Here is a 21,973-nt window from a genome sequence, read left to right as displayed (position 1 = left end):
TTTTTTTTTACATACTATACTATGACTTTTTTCATGTCTTTTCGACATACTGTACCATGACTTTATTTCAACATACTATAATATGATTTTTTTCATATCTTTTCAACATATTATACTATGACTTTTTTTTGTCATACTATACTATGACGTTTTTTCGACATATACTATGACGTTTTTTCGACATATACTATGACTTTTTTTTGACATTTTATACTATGACTTTTTTTTGACATACTATACTATGACTTTTTTTTCTGTCATACTATACTATGACTTTTATTTCGACATAATATATACTATGACTTTTTTTCAACATACTATACTATGACTTTTTTTTACATACTATACTATGCTTTCGATAATTTTTGGACATACTATACTATGACTTTTTTTTTTTACATACTATACTATGATTTTTTTCATATCTTTTCAACATATTATACTATGACTTTCTTTCGACATATTATACTATGACTTTTTTTTGACATACTATACTATGCTTTCCATAATTTTTGGACGTACTAGACTATGACATTTTTTCAACATGCTAAACTATGACTTTAAAAAAAAAAAAATCTACATACTATACTATGACTTTTTCATAATTTTTAGACATATTATACTATGACTTTCTTTTGTCATAGTATACCATGAGTTTTTTTGACATACTATTCAATGACTTTTTTCATATTTTCTTGCACATACTAATCCTCCAGGGACCCTGTGCACCAGGCAAACCTGTGTAACCAAACTTAAGCACCCCTCCCTTGGTTGAAACCTCCACCCGCCTGAGCCTTTTTTCGTGCCCCTGGTAACCCAACTAAACTTTTGTGCACCCAGTATACCAACCTAATTATTTTGAAGTTTCACTTCTAGGTACTGCCCCTGGTATACTAACTGACGTCCAGTGAGAGGAATGGAGGCTATGACTTTTTCATATTTGTTCTACAAACTATACTATGACTGTGTTCATATTTTTCAACATGCTATAATATGACTTTCATATTTTTTCGACATACTATAGTTTATACTTATACCAGCCCTCCAGTAACCCTGCGCATCAGACAACCCTGTGTACTAGGACTTAAGTGGCTTTACAGACATCTCAACAGTTGAGTAAAATAGTTTTAATGTTGATCTTTCAAATTAAAATACAAATTTCTATACAGAAGTATTACAAACAAGTATTTATTAGCAATAAATTGGCTTCACACAGTATATAACATGTTGTATGTCGAAAATTAAGTTAACAACGAAGGAACTGGCCTCCCATTGGTCTTCATCAGATTTACCCAATGAAAAGTCCTCCTAAAAAAGAGAAAGACACAATTTGAGCATGATGAAAATAACTTAAATCCTTCCCCAGAAGCTACTAGAATTTACTCACCCTGTACTTGTTGTTGGAGCAATTCCAACACTTTGTTTTGTTAGTTTACATACCTCGTTGGTTATGTTAATTAATTGCCAGTTTTATGTTTGAGCACTGGGTGGAGCATTGCTCGGGTATAAAGGTATTCAGCCACAGGTACGATGGTGTGTCGAAAAACGGGGAAAGCATACAGCTTTTCAGCGTGTCATGGTGTGAATTATCTGACAAGTAAAAGGAATGGATCTAAACCAGAAATGAAATGGGCTAATGCTTGTGCAACGATGAGCAGGTCATTTAGGAAAATTGGTCACAGTACCGAAATGCAGACAAATTGTGGACATTGTTTATTGGCACGCAGAACATGAGTCCAAACAAGTTCTCCCCTGATCCCACCTCATTGGCCTAATGTAGGAGTTGATAAAAGACTCTACACCTGTCACTTCAACACTGGCACCGGTGATGTATCGAGAATCATCGGAAGCTAGAAAGGCACAAACATCAGCAACCTCTGGAGGAGAACAAAAAGGACAAGTTAACCGTGTGATCAGATGCAGACAACGCACAATCCCTGTCCCTTTATTTAAAAAGGTCCCATGGCATTACATTTTCACTTTAAGGATTTTTAACATAGATATGAGTTCCCCCGGCCTGCCTATGGTCCCCCAGTGGCTAGAAATGGCGATAGGTGTAAACCGATCTCTGGGTATCCTGCTATGCCTTTGAGAAAATGAAAGCTCAGATGAGCCGATCTGGAATCTTGCTCCTTATGAGGTCATAAATGATTTCATGTTCACTTGAAGTGATATGTTGAAAAAGTGTGATCTTTGAGGCAACAATCCTTTCAGCTTGTGTCCTAAATATCTATAAAATGGGGAATAAAGGACGGCAGTGAAAACATAGTGAGGTTAAACATGCGTCTTCACTGACCTTCAGGTTCACCCATTCTTCCCAGAGGCACCAAGGACTTCATCTGAAACACAAAAACACCTGACACTAAACAGAGAGAAGGAGAGCAGTACTGTATGATGCCAAAAACAGAGAGTCAGGATCGTCAGTCAAAGGATTTATTTGGTTAGAGAATCAATAAAAAGGGTCAAATCAACCAAATCCCTCCAAAAACCTCACAGACACTTTGTAATATATAGCAATGCAAGAGGTCTTAGTTGTATTTGTTGTGGCTTTAAGATCTCCACCGCCAAGACTTCTGCAGACAGAACTAAGGTTAATTTGTGTTTCTCGCAGAAATAATAGAAAAAACAGTAACTTGTCTTGTTCAGTGTTTGGGGTTAATCCACTGAACTCCCAGTCAGCAGCTTTTCATTTGGGAGCAAGTTCACACTGAAGGCAAAACTCTTGTTTTCGCCATTTTGTTATTACATCTGCTGCAACAAAAATAGATCTGTCTTGCAAAGTGCTATATAAACGCTTATGTATGAATAATATTTGTAGGGAGTTAAAAGTAATTACATTTTAAGGAAAAAATAAAATGGTATGTTAAATTAGTATTTACTGTTAATCTGGCTCTCACCAGTCAGACCAACGATCCGGGTGACGTAGCAGCGACAGCAGCATGAACAGGCTGCTGTGCTTCGGTGGCCGCCATGGTGAATGTAAACAAAAAGCTGATTGGTCGCTTCTCTATCGTCATCGTGTTAAACCCACCAATAACGCGCCAGGTGGATAAGATAGTTTGTGATTGGTCACGGCAGATAGGCCGGGGTTTAACCAGTCTAGTTAGAAATTAAAACACTTTACTTTGACTTTAATTCACACCAAGTTATATGTCGCCTTTTCTGCTTAAATAATTACCAATTTATTTAAATGGCTTTAACTATCAAAAATGTACAAAACATCAATCACACAGCATGGTACTTATTGGTCAGTATATTCCCGCAGCAGAGTCATGATTTCATGTTAGATGAAGTGTTAAAGTATCGGTGAGTACCCGCGTCCGTGCTGTACCTTGCTGATAACCTTCTCTGGAACTTTATCCGTCATCGGAGTCGATATGAAACCCGGCAGCACACAATTACACCGAATCCCAAACCTGGAGGCAAAGAGAAGGAAAGGCGAATCTTTGTTGTATTCCAAATACTTTGCCTCTGATGTGCTCGTGTTGCATCGGGCTCTCCTCACCTGCTGAGCTCCTTGGCAGCGGTCCTCGTCAAACCCTCCACTCCTGCTTTAGAGGCGGCGTAATTCGCCTGGCCAATGTTTCCCACCTGCAAACATCAACCACGCCAACACAAGGATTCAGTTAATTTAGTGCTGTATCACTGTAGGTTTTTTAGTTTTTTATAACGTTGACATTCATATGTTGTTTTAGAATGAAAATGCATTCTTGATGGATATCTGTCTGCTCTTGTATCTTATGCTTTGAGAAATGTAGGTACGTAAACATTAATACCGCTAACTTCAACAGTTGTGGATGATCCCACTATCACACCGCCTTTCTGGATAAAAACATTAGAACTTAAAACTGTATAATAAGAGGTCATGTGCCTGCCAGGCCTGCTGGTGTCTCACCTTTCCCACGATGCTGCCCACAGTGACAATGGATCCTTTGGGTGCTCCACAGGCCACCAGAGCCTGAGCGACAGCCTGAATGACCAAGAACGAACCCTGGGAGAGATGAAAGAAGAAGAAAAAAAGATGACTCAATAAATCACTTCACACCGTTCTGTTCTCTTGTCTTCATTTAATATGCAGTGCTCACTTTCAGTATCTCGCATAACAAAGACAGAGATGCAGGTTGAGCCAAGACTTTCTGATAGATGGATGGATGGATGGATGGATAGATAGATAGATAGATAGATAGATAGATAGATCGATCATCTGTGACATAATAAATAAGATGATAAAATAATAAATCCAATGGACAAATGAAAAAATACTAAATAAAAAATACACATGTATGAACTACGGGATGTATAAGCAAGAGATGCTTGAAGTGACTCAGCATGCAAGGTAAGGTAAGGTGCTCTGTGAGAGTGGGTGTCATGGCGGTAGTGTAAATAAGTCCAGTAGAACAGGGATAAAGTCTAGAGACCAGCTCTAAATATGGACAATATAAGAGAATAGGACAAATGATGATGAAAAAGCTGTTATAATTATGCAATAGAGAAGCAGAAGTTGAAAAAGAATGTGTTTCTGCTGCCAAAAGCCGAGAGGAGAAGACGTCTATCTGATCAATACTGCATTAATAATTATGGGAGATAATAAACAGTGAGTGTCTTTTTGATTGCTAATAACAGATATCAGAGTTTTCTTTTATATCTCCACTTATCACAAAGTCGCCTCATCTTATTCTGAGCTGCAGTGACGTAAAAAAAGAGTTTAAAGCATCAAGACTGATGGGAAGGACCAGCTTTCATTGTCATGCTTATATTTAGTGTCAAAATATGCCTGCATGTTTTTTTTTTAAGATCTCTGGAAAATAAAAATGATTATATGACTTACAGAAATATCTATTGCTCTTTAATATTTCTCACTTCATTGTATAGTCAGTACTTTTGTTCCTGTCAGGATCCTACAGGACTGACTCAGTGTTTCCAGTGATCTGATTGGCTGTTGACAGATTTTGAGCTGATTCTCTGAAGTTAACCTGCAGCATAGCTGATGGTTCCCATGGTGATCTACCTCAGTTAAAAGCAAGCCAGCTTCTTGATACCAGAAAACCAGAGTTGAGCCAAAGAAAGCTGGATAACCCACTAAGCTCTCAGCTAAGCTTGGTGGTCCGGCCCGGGTGTCACGGCTCACCTTCAGGTTGACCCGGGTGACTCGGTCAAAGTGATCCTCGTCCATGTTGAGCAGGAAGTCGTCCTGGGTGATGCCAGCTGCGTTCACACACACTGAGGGAGGCTGAAAGTACTGAGTCTGCAGAGGGGGGGGGGAGAAAATATGTAATAGTCCCTGCAGCATGACATGTCATATCAGAAAATACTGCAGATTATATACGCAAGGGACTAGTATAACCTCGGGACCTCCGGTAATTTGAAAATAATTGCGCCGATCGTCTGTAGAGCTTCAAAGATTATTGATTAATCCTTTAGTTGTCAACTATTACTGCAAATTATGTTGTTCATAAGCTTGTAGAATGACAATAAAATCTATTCTATTAAATTAATAGCCAACAATTTTGAGACCCAATTAATCGGGTTGAGGATTTTATTTTATGAAAAGCTGTCAAAATTTTCTGATTCCAGCTTCTTATATGTGAATATATAATAGTTTCTTCACTCTTCTATGACATTACACTGAATTTCTTTGGGTTGTAGAAAAAAACCAAGACACTGATCAGTGTCTTTGAGTGTGTTGATTTTACCATCTTCTGAAAAACTAATTGATTAATCGAGAAAACAATCAACAATGAAAACAGTTGCAGCCCGCCTCGTCTGGGATCAGATCCAATGCCAATCTGCCATGTCTGTAGTTCGTCTAGTAAAAATTCTCAGCAAATTATCTACAGAACATCCCAAAACAATAGGAATATTCCAAATGTAGGGAATAATGTCAATAAATCAGATAAAAGTACAGACTTCAGTTATCCCTTGTGAATGCGGCATGAATTTGGGGGGGGGGGGGCATTCCTAAATATCAAAAGGTCCCCTGGTAATACCTGTCCTGTGTGAACAGGGCTTATAACAATAACTTGCATAAAGCGCTTTTCAAGAAACCCAAGGACACTTTACAGAATGACAGTGGCTACACTAAGGGAGGTTGTAGGCTGTGGTAAACAGGTGGTGTCTCAGGAGTTGGTTTTTTTTTTTTACATTTTCAGGGATGTAGTATTTTTTAAATATCTGAAGGAAGGGTGTTTCTCCTCTGTTTGAAGGCTCTGTCTCCACAGGTACAGAGTCTTATGAATTGAATGTTCCCTGTCCCACACACCTGTATGCTTGTGATCAGCTTCTTCACACTCTCTTTTGAGGACACATCCACCACAGCCGCCCTGTGTGCCTGTCCTCTGAGGTCCCTTGGCAGGCTCCCCAGGGTGTCGTTGGCCGACTCCTCGCTGATGTCAGCGACCACCACGGAGGCCCCCTCAGAGGCCAAGCGCTGACACACCGCCCGTCCAATCCCACTGCCTCCTCCTGCATAGATTTGTTAGGAAGAAGGTCAATCAAGGTCATCATGTCTTTACATTTATTGTTTTAACTATTCTGATCCATTATGTGTCTTTGTACTGTATCCCTGTTATTCTGCCGCCATGCAAACTCAACTTCTGACACCAAACTCCAAAACACACCAAAACTCACATCAATGCATATTGTTTTTAATCCCGAAAAGCATCAAGCTTTAATGTCTGCTTGCATTAGAGAGGAAGTAAATAAAAAGATAAATGCTGTCATTTTACTATTTAGTCTTTTATTAAACAGTACCAGTCACTGGTTTCTGCACAGCTGTGTCATAGATTATTATAGGAGTGAATTTCTTTGGGTGTCGGACTGCTGCTAGTCGGACAAAAACAAGACAGTTGAAGATTTAGACTCACATTTTCCAGACATTTATATTTAAGCTGTAATTAATAGTATGTATAATTTAGAGCTAAAGTGACATCAGAAGTTTTACTTCCGCTACTTTTAAATGACACTATTCAGACCTGATCCATAGGTGGCACTACTTCGATATAAAGTCATGGATCATTGCTAGGATTTAACTTAAAACCCAAATGTTCGCTCTCTAGTTGTGAGTCAGTAGAAACAAACATTGCTTTCCCAATCTTTAAGGCTACTAAAGAGTTAACATTTACAAACCAGTTGTACTTCAGCGAGTTGTAGTTGGTTTAAACGGGAAAGCTGACTGATCGACGACAAACGTTTACGACTAAATATTCTTCAAAATGAAACATCCCGAACGCTTTTCCCTTTTAGTTTCTTTACCTGTGCTACACACACTGACACCGAATGATGATGCATGGTAAAATATAAACGTACCAGTGACCAGTGTCAACCTTGATATAAGCCTTGTGGCAGCCGCCATGATGGGTTCGTTTCCTTTAGGTAGCCTTAGACTAGCCTCAGTTTGTTACCTCTCATGTTGTCACTAAATTTGACTCACGCAGATTGTCTTTATGTAGACACGTGCACTGCAATCTGGTGAATTATATATCTAACGACAACCTCATCTGTCAAAATCATTAATCGCGAACACAGCTCGTTTTTTTACGCCTACTGTAAGTTTTATTTTGAAAAGGGCTTACCGGATATTTCCCTATGTCATTGTTTTTAGCTTGATACGCCCTGGCCGTTTTCATGGAGTAGACGATAAAACTATATCCTTCGGAAACTATAAAGGTCTTGGCTCAGGGATAAAATTAGGTAAATTAGATACATTTTTAAAGAAATTAAACTGTTTCACGTATTAAATGCATTCCAGTTGATTGAACTTGTAGTTTTAGGAAGAATCCATAAATGTGAGTGAGTCAGACTAATAAAGTAGTTACTTATTGTGGCCACAAGAGGGCATACAAACTCATAAAAACTCATGGTTTGTTGTAGGTTTCCATTTTATAGTGGGATTTTTATAATTCCCAAACTCCATACTTTTATAAATATGTAATACACAACAAACAAGAGTCTGTATATACTATTGTGTCTGCTTTAGTACTTGGACTGGGTTAAAGACAACCTTTGTAACCTTTCATGATCAAATCACATGTAAACACTGCCCTCTTGTGGCCACAGTTCTTAGCTACAGCGTTCTTGTTTCTTTTTATTTTGAAAGTGTTAACCGGAAGTATCGCTTTGTATACTTACACAAACGCCCACTAACGCAATTCGTCGTGCGCATCCTATAATAATCTCTTGGATCTCCAACCTGCAGAGGTGTCACGTACCGAAGTCCAAATACTTTGTTATTTTACTTAAAGAAGACATTTTAGATATCTATACTTTACTGGAGCAAAGGTTGAGCTGATACTTCAACAGGAGTCTTTTTAAACCCTAGTATCTATACTACTATCGGAGTACTGCAGGTGAATACTTTTGACACCTCTGGCCACCTGTCATGCAGGTTGCGACAGCAGTCCTGGGACACATGGGGGGGGGGGGTCGGACGGGCTGCGCAGGATTTACAGGAAGTATCAGGTATGAAATCATTGTAGTGTCTTACCTTAGCAACAACAGAGACAGAGATGGAGGTGTTGGACACGGTTTCTTTCATCGCTGAAACGATAGAGGGGGGGGGGGGGGGGGGGGGGGGGGGGGGGGGGGGACGCTGAAGGAACCGTCCAAGCTGAATCAGTCACTGTAGGCAGAAACACGTTTTAAACGATTGGACGTCATGACTACAAATACAACACAAACTAGTCATGTGACTGAGAACAGTCACTTATAAATCCATCTAAACTTCATTTTAGGCGTTCTGAAGAAAAAAATATAATGGAAGAGTCACTGCTAGTTATTAGTTGTAGTACTAGTAAGTACATTAATTGTATAAAGTGAATTGTATAAAAAAAATTGTGAATTACTGTGTTGCTTTACTTTAAAATTACATTTTTAAACATCCTTTCTTAGATTTGAAGTCAATCATAATTCATTATGTTCTTAACATCTGTGAAGGAAATTCATCCCAGTCAGTGAAAACATGTCTCAGTTTATTTATGTACAGATGTTCAGATGAAAGCACAGAGGCATTTAGATTTCTGACAAACTTCAGAAGAGTAAGACTGACAACTCGAGTATTTTTTGCCCCCCCCCCAAAAACGTTGCTTAGCAGAAAAAGCTCTACTAAGTTACTGAAGGGAAAACAAAACCATGCTCCATGATTGAACTGTAAATATGTACACTTCTACAATCCTGAAACTTAATCTGTGCATATTAGATTTCGTTACTGTCTTAACTGTGAAAAAAATAAAAATAAACTCCATTCAAATTCCATCTAAATAAATAATCAAGTTTAAAACGTACAATACTCCAATCTCAAGCCACATGCGATTTTAAAAGAACAAAAATAACACCTTACCTAAAATCACAAAAGTGTTTAGTTGTACCAGCAAACAAACATTGTTATTACTAACAAAATCAACCTCTTAACATATTTATGTCTAAACTGGCTGCTGGATCCCAAAATACAGAAAGCCACTTCCACACGCCACGTCGCTTTTCTAGAAATAAAAGATGGTCGTTTAACTGCAGAAAGGCTAAATAAGAGAAACTCTCACCGTAAACAACGTAATGTTGCTGGTGAGAACCTCCCAACCTGGTATTACTAATGTTGTTAAATCACACAAATAAGTAAACTTACTCAAATTACACAAACCTCCGCTAAAACAGAGAATAAAACACGTAAGCTGCCAGAGATCTCAAAGGCCAGATGATACAGACAAAGCCGTTTGTCTTGTCTTTGCTAAACGCTTTTCTTGCAACTTCAAGTTCTCATGTCTCAGATGTTTTGTGACACAAGTCGATCTGAACCTCAACCCCAAAAGAAATCAAAACAAAGATGTGATTTGGGCACGGGTGAGTCGACAAGACACGTCCTCACAATTTATTAGCAGATTGGTCACAAGAAGAAAAAAAGCAACAAGGTTACAGAGAAACTGAGATGGATGGAAAAAAAGAAGAAAAAAAAAGACAGCACACATGGGACCAGATATATGTTGGTATAGACTGATGTGTAACTATGTCACATTTCTGTACAGTGGCCAACCCTTTCAGACAAGTACAAGAGTACACGATGCAGTAAAGTAGTACACGAGTATGCAGATGTTGTCAGCTCCTCTGTAATGCATGCGTTCTGTATTCTACTGAACCAAGGTGCTTCTGCGTAAAGACTGATTTCAACGCCTGCGTCAAACTGAGAATCTCACACATGCAAACACACGTCTCACACACACACACACACGTCTCACACGTCTCTCTCACACACACACACACACACACACACACACACACACACACACACACACACACACACACACACACACTCACACACACACTCTCTTTGTGACTCAAGAAAAAAAAAAAAAAAAACTAAACAAAAACTAAAACCACTCCACCCGCCCCTGTTCCTCTTTCCCAGCATGAGGGAATAAATTAGCTCCATAAAATGCTTCTTTATAAAAGAAAAATAGATATTTATATAACTGTAAACCTTATACAGCCTAAAGACAGGGAGCACAAGAAGAAGGGAAATAATCTCCAGAAATACGACAGTTTCTGGCTTTAGCACCCTTATCCCTCCAACGCATGCGTCGCTTATCTCCTTTTTTTTTTTGCAGGAGATTGAGCGTCCCTCGCTCTGCCCAACAAGGCCAGTTCTCCAGAGAACAGCAGAACTTTACAAAGAATCTAATTCATCATTTTTCCATCCATACTCGACGTCTGTTTCCAGGACAGCATTAGATGAATGAGCTGAGCGCGGGGAAAGCTCCATCCCTCTCTTTCTTGGTTTGACACTTGTTGAGTTGGACCAGTTCTGCCTAGTGCTGGTCTCTCTGCTCCGGTCTGCAGCTTCATCGTCAGTAGCTCTGCTGCAGTTCAGTCCACTCGGTGGGAAGCGAAACACCCTAAGGTCCCTAACGTGACCCTTTGATACGGACACCCCAGGCCTCTCAGCCAGAGTCTGATTCGCTCGTGTCTGAGGATGAGGAGGAAGAGGAGGAGGAAGAGGAGTCCGAGGACGAGCTACTGGCGCTGAGACGTGACGGCTGGTTGTGCTGCTCGGTGGCAGGTTTCTCTGCTGGAGAGAAGACAGCAATGTTTAGACATTTAATATTGCAATATGACAACAGTAGGATACTGCAAATAAAAACAAAAACTAACAATGTGTTAAGTTCGTTTATGTATCAAAATGAATGATGAAAAATTAAATATATTCTTTTCTCATTAACAAATAACTTTAGAGTAATTTTGTACATGGACCAAAAGAATCCCAAAGTAAAAAAAATAAAGAGCTTGGAATTAAATGTAGAATAAATAAACAAAAAACACCAGCCACTCAATTTTCTTTACTAAACATTACTGATTTCTGGCATAACCATCACCTTTCAGTTTATTTTTGAAAATGTGGAATCACCTTTTACATAAAGGTGTTCAGCCTGACCACTAAGTCCTACAGACAGCAGGATAGAGGACTTACGTTTGGTCTTAGCGGGCTTCTTTCCCGAGTTGAGCTGACCGCTGACGTCCATCAGCCTCCTCTCCAGCTCCATTTGCTTCTCCAGAGTGATCTCTTCCCGAGATTTGCCAGCAATGTTGTTCTTACTTGCTGCATCCAAACAGAGAAAAACAGTATCCATGAGATGGGGGCTACTGTACGACATTATCAAAGATCTACAAATCCTCCAAGACCACAAAGCTAAATTAAAAGATGCATGAACATGTCCATCTACCCCCTGACATCTGCACCACTACTGACCTCAGCCTTTTTAAAACGAAGCTTAAGACCCACTTTTTTAAATTAGCATTTAATTCTGACTAGGGAAATACTGTCTCTTAGGTGTCCTTCTGTCTGCTCCTTTCTCTGCATTTCTGGAAGGCTTTTAATGTCCTGCAGTGCTGCACCACTACAGCACTTTGGATTGTATCTGCATGTTTTACCTTGTACCTTTCGGCTATTGTAAAGGGCTTTACAAATAAACTTGATTGATCTTAAAAAAAAGTAACACATTTGCATAACTGGCATCAAACCTTGTTATTTAATGCTCTCTTCTACTAACCATATGGCTTTCGAGGTTTCTTCCTCAGACACGTCATGACGTATCTCTCCAGCTCCCGCAGTGTTGACGGCTTCAGGGTCTCAAAGTCTATCTCGATTTCCTCTGGGTTGGTGTCTCTGAGCGAGGGCTCGCGTGATTGGATAATATAAACAACGCGGCCCAGCTTCTCGCCGGGCAGCTTGTTGATGTCCAGGCTGAGTTGACGCTTCTCATCGTATGACATTGGCGCCGTCTCCTCCTCTTCATCAGAGTCATAATGACTCACTATGGGCTCGGGGACCGGCGGCGGCATGCTAAACGTCATGCCACCCTTTTTGGTTCTGATGGAGAGAAGGACATGGAAGGAAAGTCCGTTAAAAGACGACTAATGGCCTCTTTGAAACCACAATGTGATTAGGTAAAACATAAGAGCATTAGAAATTGATAGAAAGCCGTGCATGATTAAATGGGGCTGACAAAGAATGTTCTTTTTAAAAGGACATTGTTGTCTTTTAATGTCAGAGGCAGTATACGTCAAACTTTTAATTACGTGATACGTTTTCTTGTCTTTGTTATGTCCAAAATGCTTTGTGAATTCTGCTGCAACCTAATTTCCCCACAATAAACTAAACTACATAATGTACATTATTTTACTTACAATACCTATTTTACACAACATGTAGCCATCTGGCTGACTTTGTGCTACAGTGCATCCCTTTCGGGGCGTCTTGCTAGATGCATCTTCCACACGTCTGAGCAGAGACCCAGATGCAGCACATACCCATTGGACAAACTGAAGAGTACTCACTTGCTCTTGTTGTTTTTCTTGCTCGGTGCCTTCTTGACCGGCACCACAGGAGCGGGCGTTCCTCGGTTGCTCTTGGGTTTTGGAGTCTTGGTGATCTTGGGAGTCTTGGGCGGTCTAACAGGTGTCACCTCTTCTTCTACCTTCCGATGCTTCTCTTTTTCTACCTTTTTCTTTTTTTTCTTGTCCTTCTTTTCTTTCTTTTTCTTAGGTTTGACGATCGGGCCCTGTGAGAGCGCTGTGAGCTGCTCATGTACCGCTTTGAGCTGAAGGGAAAAAGATAGACAGATGTGGGAATTAAATCCTGAGGAACAAATTTAGCAGATATTATATTTTGTGTATGCATATACTGTAACAAACCTGTTCCTGCAGCTCTGCCAGTCGGTTGGCCCTCTCCTCCTCAGAGTCAGAGCTGGGGCTGCTCTCGCTCTCCTCACTTTCACTGCTGACCTCACTCTCTGATGACGATGATGAGGAGGAGGAGGAAGACGAAGAGCTAGGTGGTCTTGGAGGCTCGTCTGGCATCTTAGCAAAGCAGAACTCAAAGACATCCTAAAAGGGTTGAACAGTATGTAAGTGAACCAGTTTAAAAACAAGAGCATAAGACACGTGCAGTAAAATTCAATAATCTTTTTGCAAATACTAAATAAATTGTATCACTAGAACAGGCACATTACCTGCAGTTTCCTGGCCATGCCTACCACATCATGATCAGGGGGGTTGTACTTGTAGCAGTTTGAGAACATCAGCCTGACATCAGCAGAGAACTGATGGGCGTCACGGTATTCTCTGCCGTCCATCTTCCGCTAAAAATAAAGAATCACAGATTTTAGTCACATAATGTATTTTAGAAAAACAAAAAGGTTTCTGTCCCATTGTCTGGTGTCACTGGAACTACCATTTTTATTAACTAGGAACATTAAAAGTAGACCACACTACAAGACAGTGGACGAGGGCTACCCAGGATGTACATGGTAAGTATGTATGGCCAACCATCATCCATGGTAACATATGTCCATAACAATATGTCAGTCTACCTTGTTCTATTCTAAACTTGCTTCAATTCAGTGCAACAGGACCAGAGAACCAGTAACACCCTGCTCCTCTGTTCTGACAAATGTTGACAGTTGTGTGTATTCCTAAAGAAAGTACCTTGATGGTGCTGAGGTCCATGGGCTGCTTTATGATGTCATGGTAGTCATGAAGACCGAGCAACGAGGCATCCACAGGCTTGTAGAACGGCCAGGCATACCCTGCATGCTTCTTTGACAGCAGATCCTTCAGGACCCCATTGCAGTAGCGCAATTGGGGGTTCAGCTTGCTGCGACGCACCGGTGCTGGCACCATGGAATCTGGTAAATCCTTCTTGGGAGGCTTGATGGCTCGTCCACTCACTCCTCTCCTGCCACCCCCCCCTTTGGTACCCATCATCATTGTTCCACAGCCCATACCCATACCCATGCCCATAGCCAAGCTCATGCCCTGGCCGAGGCTATGGCCTTGGTTCATCCCCACGCTGGAGTTGTGGTCCATCCCCAAAGAAGTGAGGGTTAGCGGGGAGTTGTGTCCACCGCCTAGCCCCATGTTGATGCCGCTGACGCCCATGGTGCTCATGATGGGCATGGCTACAGTGGTTGGGGTGGTTGTGTCTGCTTTCCTCTTCACACCCTTTTTCTGTGAAACCAAGAAAGACGGAGAATGGGGTTTAGTCTGTGGTCGTCTTTTTTATTTCTTTTTTGAAATACTGTTACATTTTAATTAAACAAAACTTGTTTAGTGCCTTAATTACCTTAGCCGTGGGCTGTGTTGGAGGCAGACCAGCGATTGTAGGGATGCTTTGTTCAGTTGTAAGAATAAGGGGCAGACTCTTGGTCATATGTGTCTGTGGGGGGGTTGAGAGGATGGAGTCAGGCGTTTCTGGGGTGGGAGGGGAGTACGCTGACTGGGAAACAGCTGGGACCTGATGAGCTGTAGTCACTCCTCCAGAGACTGGCAGAGAGAGGGCAAGGATTCAGAAAAACAAATATTTAGTAAAATACATGTTCACAAATACATTTGCATATGAGCAAAAGAGTGTGTTTATACAGCACGTATGATGATTGCATGTCTGTAATAGCAGCAAGTGCTTGCAGCAAGTACTCACTTGCGTTTCCTCTGCCTTTTTTGCCAGGTTTGGTTGGTTTGCTCCGTGGAGGAGGAGCAGACAGCTCTAGTTCCTCCTGGGGCATCTGAGCCACTTTCTGCAGGAAAGCCTTCTCCAGAGACTGAGCCATCAGGACTATGTCATCTGTAGGCTGCGGGAGACATTTCAGCAAAATGGTTACAACACTAGAAAGAACATTTTAGCAGTCAGAAGTCAATAACTTCACGCTAACACGCTTAAATAAAAAATAAAAAATTATAAGATTACCCAATACTTTAGAATGATGGCTTCGCTTTCATAGCATTTTGTATTTGAACATTTCATGTTAAAGTTTAGCATATGTCACCAAATTAATTTGATGTTTTTTTATTACTTTTTTTTTTTAAATATAAAATCATATGAAAATTAGCATGTTCACCAAATCTCCAGACTACTAATAGTGGCTGCCATGAAACATCATCTTGCCAGGATGTCTTAGGCTCACACTTTCTCAGACTGATGGACACACAAGCACACACACACCCTTACCTTGTTATAAATGTAGCAATTGGTAAACATGGTGTTGAAGTCCTGCATGCACTCACTGGCACAGCGGTAGTAGTTATTTTCTAGTCTCTTCTTAATGGTGCCCATATCCATAGGAATTTTGATGATCTTATGATAGTCCTGGAGGGAGACAGTGAAAAGATAAGACACAATACGAAGAGACATCCAAAAATTAAATAGATTTATTTTTAAAGTACTATAAGCCCGTGGCTGGTGGGACTGGTAAATGACTCTAGATGGTTTTATTACTAACAGTGATGGTGACACATGACCTTTTGCATGTTATTTCCTTTTGTGGAAAGGCATAAGGTGTCTGTCTGTCTGTCTCTCTCTCTCTATCTCTCTCTCTCTATATCTATATATCTATATATCTATATCTATATCTCTATATATCTATATATATGGAAGAAAGTCAATGTACAATTTATTGTCTTCACACTCACAGGTAGGTTGAGCTTGGCCGCATCCACAGGTTCGTGAAAGGGCCAGGCAAAGTGGTGCCTCCACAAAGACTTGAGCAAGACTTTCTGTAGGAACTGAAGTTGGTTGGTCATCCTCCCCTGTCGGCTGGGGTCCCTCACTGGGGGTTGTGGGGGTCCCGAAGGGGTCATATGACTGAGTAGGGGCATCCCAGGACTCTCAAAGCCCTCATAGAGCAGTGAAGGTTTTCTGATGCGTTTTCCGGCTGTGCCAGAACCCTGGTCCATGGTTGTGACTCCCATTATGCCAACGTCAAGCCCAACATGGGAGCTGTAGAGAGCAGTTAAAAGACCAATTAACTATTTGGCAGTTGTCTGAATGAGGTCACAGTCACCTCCCATGCTCAACAAGGTTTACTCTTCAACTCAACAAAATTATCACGTTGTTGACTTTAAAAAGCAAAAAATACTAGTTTGTCCGTATGTTGTTTAAAAAGTAAGGATATTACTAAAAAAACAATTTCTTAGCCAGTACATTGCCTGCTGGTTAATTGAGGCTAATGTCAGTATACTGTACTCGCTGAGGTGCAGCAACTCCAACTCTCTTTGTTCATGAGCGTGAAGAAATCTTTAAGTCTTTATATGGATTTATTTGTACACCTTGTGCTGAATCCATACTTATGAGATGAGGGAGCCAGGTCCCCTGCCTTTGTTTGCTAATATGGAGTGGACAGAAGACTAAATTTGCATATGGACTATTTTTTTTAACAATGCTTGCATAACTTTTAACTCCTCCCAAAAGTCCTGATGAAGTGCAATGGTTCTATTCTCACAGTATAAGTGAAAAAAACATTATGCCATATATATACAGTCCCATAAATAAATAATTAAATAAATATGAAAACTAATCTGTCATCCTGTCATAAGATTGTCCTCTTTTGGCATACATTTTATGTTGTTCTATCAAACTTTACTATAACTATTAAGCCTGCTTATATGAATATAGTACAAGGCACACCGTCACACATCCTACGCATCAGCAAGCACACAACAGGATGACTTGGAATTTACTCCCAGAAAAAAAAAAAATTCAGTCCCGGCAGAACATCATGACTAGCACTTCCTCCTCTTTACCAGACACAAACGGCAATGATTACAGACAGAAATTTCACCCTATTTCCATGTAGAAACAAATATGTCAAAAAAGATTGAATGTGTTTTGGCTGGCATGTTAAAAGAATGACTGGAGTATATTTTTCCAACAGAAATATCCATTAGTAATGATCTCTAAACTGACATAGACACACCGGTGTGTTGTACACACCCAATTATAACCACTTAGGAGTACTGGCGGGTACTACAGTATTTTGGCCCCTGTAACTTATAGTTAAGAGTGAATGGGTCTGCCATTGGCCTTTCACTGCTCTATAACTGGGGAAATGTGCAAGCCTAAATCAGCAGACGATGTGGTTCCGGCTAACTTATCACTCAATGGACGGATGTTTTAACACACACTCCAGCATATCTAAAAGGTTACCTGCTCTGTCTTTAAAAGGTAAAAATATGCTTAAAACATCATTAGTCCTAGGAAGATGGAGACAGGTGCTGTACATATCCTAAGGAATTTAAAGTTACCAGGGTGGAGTTTTACAGTATTGTGAGAAGACTGCTCCCCTTCAACAATGCTAAGATTTCTAAAGTGAAACCCTTAAGGCAGAACACATATATTTACAGCTATTAAAAAGTGTATTAAAAAAAAAAACATCATACATCAGAATTGCTTGACAGGGTTCAAGTTTAGCACCGTCTATGAGCCAAATTTATGTAATCTTGACCAGCTGGTAGAATTTTAACATTCATTAACATTATTTAAGCTGACAGACGTGCTACCAGTGCGTTGACAAATTGCATTTCCCTTTTCATAAATACCAGCACTCCCTCCATCAATAACATGAACTCACCATAGCACATCTCCGCTGACAGGACAATGCAAAACAAAGTTGTTTGAGGAGCAAGTTGGGTGTCATCTGCTGGGAAATCATTTCCTAACACTGAAGGTACTTAGTGCCTGTTTTGTTTACATTGTCAAAGTATCCAAGTTCATAAGAATATTTGTGTACACTAAAAGCCTCTAACATTGAAGCACTGATGCAAACTGAGCAAGTATTACTGTGTTTGCATCATGCAAGTAAGAGGCCCCTTGGGGGCAGGTGTATACCTTAATGTTGGACTAATCCACCCTACATAGGCATACAGTACAAAATCAACAAGACATATGGTAAACTTAGCTGCCAACGCAATAACACAATTTTTACATTAGGTATGCAGAAATGGCTGTAAAAAATGACAAAATGCATAGTGAATTTGTACCTAAAGTTTATAATAAAGCAATTTTTTTTTGAATGACACAACTTTTGGAAACACATTTGACAGTTAGTGTACTTTATTATTTAAAGGGAGATAATCATGTACAACATTAACAACACTAAGCAAAAACATGTTTTATGTTAGCTGTATAACGGGTAAACAAATTAGTATGTGTAAAATTGGGTATGGGTGCCCAAGAAAAGAAAAAAACAATGCTATTTATATTTGTTAAGTACAGTGGAGTTCCGTTAAATTATTATTATATAGCTTAAATTAACAGTTGCTGCCTAGCTTAGGATAAGTGAACCTGAGCAATGTAACCAGGCAACCAACTGAAACACCCGGGACACATGGATGGCTGCTTCAACCATGGTAACGTTAGTGCAATGTAATCGTACCAGCGATCACAACAAACCCTGTCCGTCACATGGCTACAACAACAAACCTAAGAGAAGCAGACCAATAACCGTGGCAAGCGCGAACATCTGCCCCTGTGACGTTAACCTTATCTGGCGTACTGTATCTTAGCTCATGGTCGTCAACTGTGGTGTGATGTGGTATTGTTAGCCGCCCGCATAGCTAGCTACGTAACGTTTCTTAAAAATGTACTTCAACCATGTTGTTAAGTTATACCATTATAACAATTAATAAACAAGACACCCCGGTCGAGATACTGTTATTTTTAAGGGGGGGGACACTAGTCTGACGCTAACGCTAGCAGCAACTGCCAGGCAGCGGGAGAGAGGGCGGCCAACGGCAGAAGCGCTGCGAAGATGGCGCCGGCATAGTGCGAACAGCAGCAGCAGCTTTTTACAACCCACAAACGTTTTATTTCCTTAATGAATTTCTCTTCTAATCCCTTTCACAACGCGACAACTTCTTCCTGCAGCACATTCGCTGTCCGTTTCCCTCTTCCATTTGTATTACAGCAAACACAGGCTGTTAGCAATGATATTTTGAAGGAAAAAACTCAAATGTTTACAATATTCCCTCTGATGGAAAGCTGAGAGTCAATTTTACCGGTAGATACCTGTCAAGGAGCGGGTTAACTGCCATATCCATCAGGATGGATCCGGATTCAGTTTAAGATAGACTGGGACCTGGATCCGTCTCTGTTCGTCAGTTCTCTCCGCTCCCCGCCACGGTTAACTCCTCAAATCTGCTTCGCTGAAATGGCGACGATGCGACTACACACGTTGTTTTATAGACCTACCATTCGCCCTATTGGATAAACCACCTCAGACTGCCCACGCCCTCTGAGTTCCTATTCGTTACGTACAATGTCCGTCAAACTCCCCACACCCCTAGATACTGAGACTTAACTGACAATCTTTCGGGCCAACCTATTCGGACGTTTTTGCTGTCCGTCAAGGAAATTGCACAATACTATTGGCCCAACATATTCAGTACACATAGATGCTGTTTGTAACTGGCTCCTCCATTTAATCCTTTACAAAACGAGAGGACACTGAAACCGCCACCTCTCTTATCATATTACATTACGTCAACGTGTGCAAAGGGACTACGGGGATTGGTCAATAACGTTGTAACGCGGGCTTCCAGGCTAAATACCAAGACGCCCATTGGTTCTTCGAGCGGATCACGCGTACCGCTCAAGAGCCTCTCCCAAGTCAACACGAGCTCTCAGTCGGCTTACCGGAATATCCGCACGCACTTCTGTCTTTCAGAAGAGGTCCACAGCCGCCATCTTTAAGTACAATGACATAGACTATTGTAATAAAATTAGTTACAATTGACAAGGTAAAACATCACCTCAAACATAGAAAAGGCTACATTTTTAGCGTATATAACTTATATAAGTAGCGTTCATCTGCTGGAGTAAAAGGCCTCCATTTTAGAGGACACAGCCCAACAAGGCCTCCATGGTTCACCAACACCAAAGCAGTAACGTTAAAGACGATAAAGGCCACGCTAACGATTCTGACTGCATGTGAAACGAAGAGCTTCAGCTTATTTACTAGACGAATAATAAAACGACCACACCTAGACAGGGTCAGAAGAACCAGTCACTGAATGACACAGCAGTTTTCCTCACTGGCCTCGGATTACATTTGATAAAAGTAACGTTTACACTGCTTTTACCCAACTAAAACTAAACATAATCTAAATATCGCATTAATTTAAGCATTAAGAAATCGAAACGTCGATCAATCTTGTAGCCTACGGTAAAAAGGTTTGAAAACGCAAATACCATACCTGGCATTTGGAAGTTCTTAAAATAGATTAAACCAAAACTATAAAACCCACATGAACAGAATAAGTAAGTATTTACACAATTTCTGATCTTTAAAAACAACCGACGATCAACAAATTCAACAACCACACAAAATGGTTACCTAACCACATGCGCCCATCCCCCACACCAAGGTTACAAATACCCCACAATGTCACTCAAATACACTGTGTAAAACACTACTACTTCGCTGCAATATTAGGCTACTACTAACTTTTTCAAAAACGTTATGCTATTAAAACAGAACTGAACAAAGGGAAAGTTAATTATCCAAAAATACAAAATATATACTTTTTTTAAAGTATGACATAAAAACCTTGAATTCAAAATAAATATAAATGTCGACTGGTAAATCCCAAAAAAATAATGCGAAGCTTTTCTTGAATAAATCTTCTTGTCTTCCACCTCGATACTTTTTAACCAACACATTTCCCTCAAACATGTCCGCCTTCTTCCCCATTCCCTGCGCAGGGTGGGGGAGGGGAGTCATGTGGTAAATAAGGCTGAGCACACGGTTTCTCAAAACTTCGACACGTGGCATCCCACAAAAAAACCGCAATAAAAACGTATCCACAGCGAGTCCTTTCTCATGAAAACGTTACCTTCATATGTCCGCCCTGTGCTTTATACAAAGTATCGAGATCAGATTTAGGAATAAAGTTGCCAAAATATCCGAACAAAGAGCATAGTTTCCGCTGCGTTCGGCTTGCTCCGATTGGTCAAGGTTGACCACGTGACCAAAACGAGTTTTTGTATGATTTAGTGTGCTATTTCCCAAACTTCCTCTTTTGCACTCCGTGTGTGGTCGCGTAATCCTTAACATCTCATGTGTAGTTTCTCAGTTTGTCCCCAAAGTGTTAGAAATGTCGGGTTTCTCCAGATGACGATTGCTGTCGAGCTCAGTTATGTTGCAACCAACACGAAGTATTGCGCATGCGTCCCTGCCAAGAAGACGCTTTGCCAACAACGCAGAATGCAAGAGGCTGATCTAAGGCAGCTTCGCGTTTTTTTTCCCATGATGAATGCCTTGATCCCTGGAAAGGAGGTGGGATTCAGCTGCAGACGAACTGACGAGTGCGGGTTTCCAAATTAAAGCAGGACCACTGGCCTCAGGTTGAGGCTTGAAACACACAAAAACCAGAGCAGCTGTCCGTGAATGTAGGAAAACTTATGATGAAAATCTCAACCACAAATTGGTGTGATTTCAAAATGGTGAAATACCTTATTAAAAAGCTAAATACAGCGACATATTTTTAATTTAATTCACTTTTAAAAATGAACCAACAAATCTATTCCGGATGGTCATTCCACTGAGTACTTTGATAGGCCTAGGCAAGTTTTGTGTTTTCATTTGCTAGAGACGTGACTCACTTATAAAGCAATAGACACAAAAAGCATCCGGTCCCTCACCTCCAGGCTCAGGGACAA

At 40.5% G+C, this 21,973-nt stretch overlaps 2 protein-coding genes across 6 annotated transcripts; both read right to left on the bottom strand.

The window, feature by feature from the left end:
* Positions 1–1,172: 1,172 nt before the first annotated feature.
* Positions 1,173–7,571, bottom strand: hsd17b8 (hydroxysteroid (17-beta) dehydrogenase 8). Of its 2 annotated transcripts, XM_034892154.1 has the most exons (9): positions 7,306–7,571; positions 6,260–6,462; positions 5,129–5,245; positions 3,896–3,991; positions 3,506–3,591; positions 3,332–3,416; positions 2,297–2,339; positions 1,803–1,877; positions 1,173–1,308 (listed from the first exon to the last, which is right to left on the bottom strand). In XM_034892154.1, the coding sequence occupies exons 1-9, from the start codon at positions 7,349–7,351 to the stop codon at positions 1,289–1,291; spliced, it is 771 nt and encodes a 256-aa protein (XP_034748045.1). In that variant the 5' UTR covers positions 7,352–7,571; the 3' UTR covers positions 1,173–1,288. The 2 variants fall into 2 exon arrangements, with proteins under 2 accessions (XP_034748045.1, XP_034748046.1); XM_034892155.1 differs by lacking the exons at positions 1,173–1,308; positions 1,803–1,877 and having other exon boundaries at positions 2,301–2,339; positions 3,315–3,416.
* A 2,246-nt stretch (positions 7,572–9,817) lies between these two features.
* On the bottom strand, positions 9,818–21,506 carry brd2a (bromodomain containing 2a). 4 transcript variants are annotated; one of them, XM_034892146.1, is made up of 12 exons: positions 19,322–21,506; positions 15,949–16,255; positions 15,488–15,625; positions 14,960–15,110; positions 14,606–14,805; positions 13,969–14,490; positions 13,494–13,622; positions 13,177–13,368; positions 12,820–13,082; positions 12,033–12,352; positions 11,453–11,581; positions 9,818–11,050 (listed from the first exon to the last, which is right to left on the bottom strand). In XM_034892146.1, exons 1-12 carry the CDS (start codon positions 19,351–19,353, stop codon positions 10,926–10,928), a joined length of 2,508 nt encoding a protein of 835 aa, XP_034748037.1. In that variant the 5' UTR covers positions 19,354–21,506; the 3' UTR covers positions 9,818–10,925. The 4 variants fall into 4 exon arrangements, with proteins under 4 accessions (XP_034748037.1, XP_034748033.1, XP_034748034.1 ...); XM_034892142.1 differs by having other exon boundaries at positions 9,818–11,053; positions 20,862–21,506; XM_034892143.1 differs by having other exon boundaries at positions 20,862–21,506.
* Positions 21,507–21,973: the final 467 nt, after the last annotated feature.

This window comes from Etheostoma cragini, chromosome 14 (assembly GCF_013103735.1).
Source record: "Etheostoma cragini isolate CJK2018 chromosome 14, CSU_Ecrag_1.0, whole genome shotgun sequence".
Lineage (NCBI taxonomy): Eukaryota > Metazoa > Chordata > Actinopteri > Perciformes > Percidae > Etheostoma > Etheostoma cragini.
Note: the sequence above shows the minus strand (reverse complement) of the source record. Positions and strands in the feature narration are given on the sequence as shown.

Coding starts and splice junctions, on each gene's coding strand:
- brd2a (XM_034892142.1), bottom strand. CDS start 20,974: ATGTGTTGGTTAAAAAGTATCGAGGTGGAAGACAAGAAGATTTATTCA. Junction 12,353..12,819: donor AAGAAAAACAACAAGAGCAA/GTGAGTACTCTT, acceptor TCTCTCCATCAG/AACCAAAAAGGGTGGCATGA. Junction 11,582..12,032: donor GAAACCTCGAAAGCCATATG/GTTAGTAGAAGA, acceptor GTTTGGATGCAG/CAAGTAAGAACAACATTGCT.
- hsd17b8 (XM_034892154.1), bottom strand. CDS start 7,351: ATGGCGGCTGCCACAAGGCTTATATCAAGGTTGACACTGGTCACTG. Junction 3,992..5,128: donor TCACCCGGGTCAACCTGAAG/GTGAGCCGTGAC, acceptor CATCTCTCCCAG/GGTTCGTTCTTGGTCATTCA. Junction 3,592..3,895: donor TGGGCAGCATCGTGGGAAAG/GTGAGACACCAG, acceptor TGATGTTTGCAG/GTGGGAAACATTGGCCAGGC.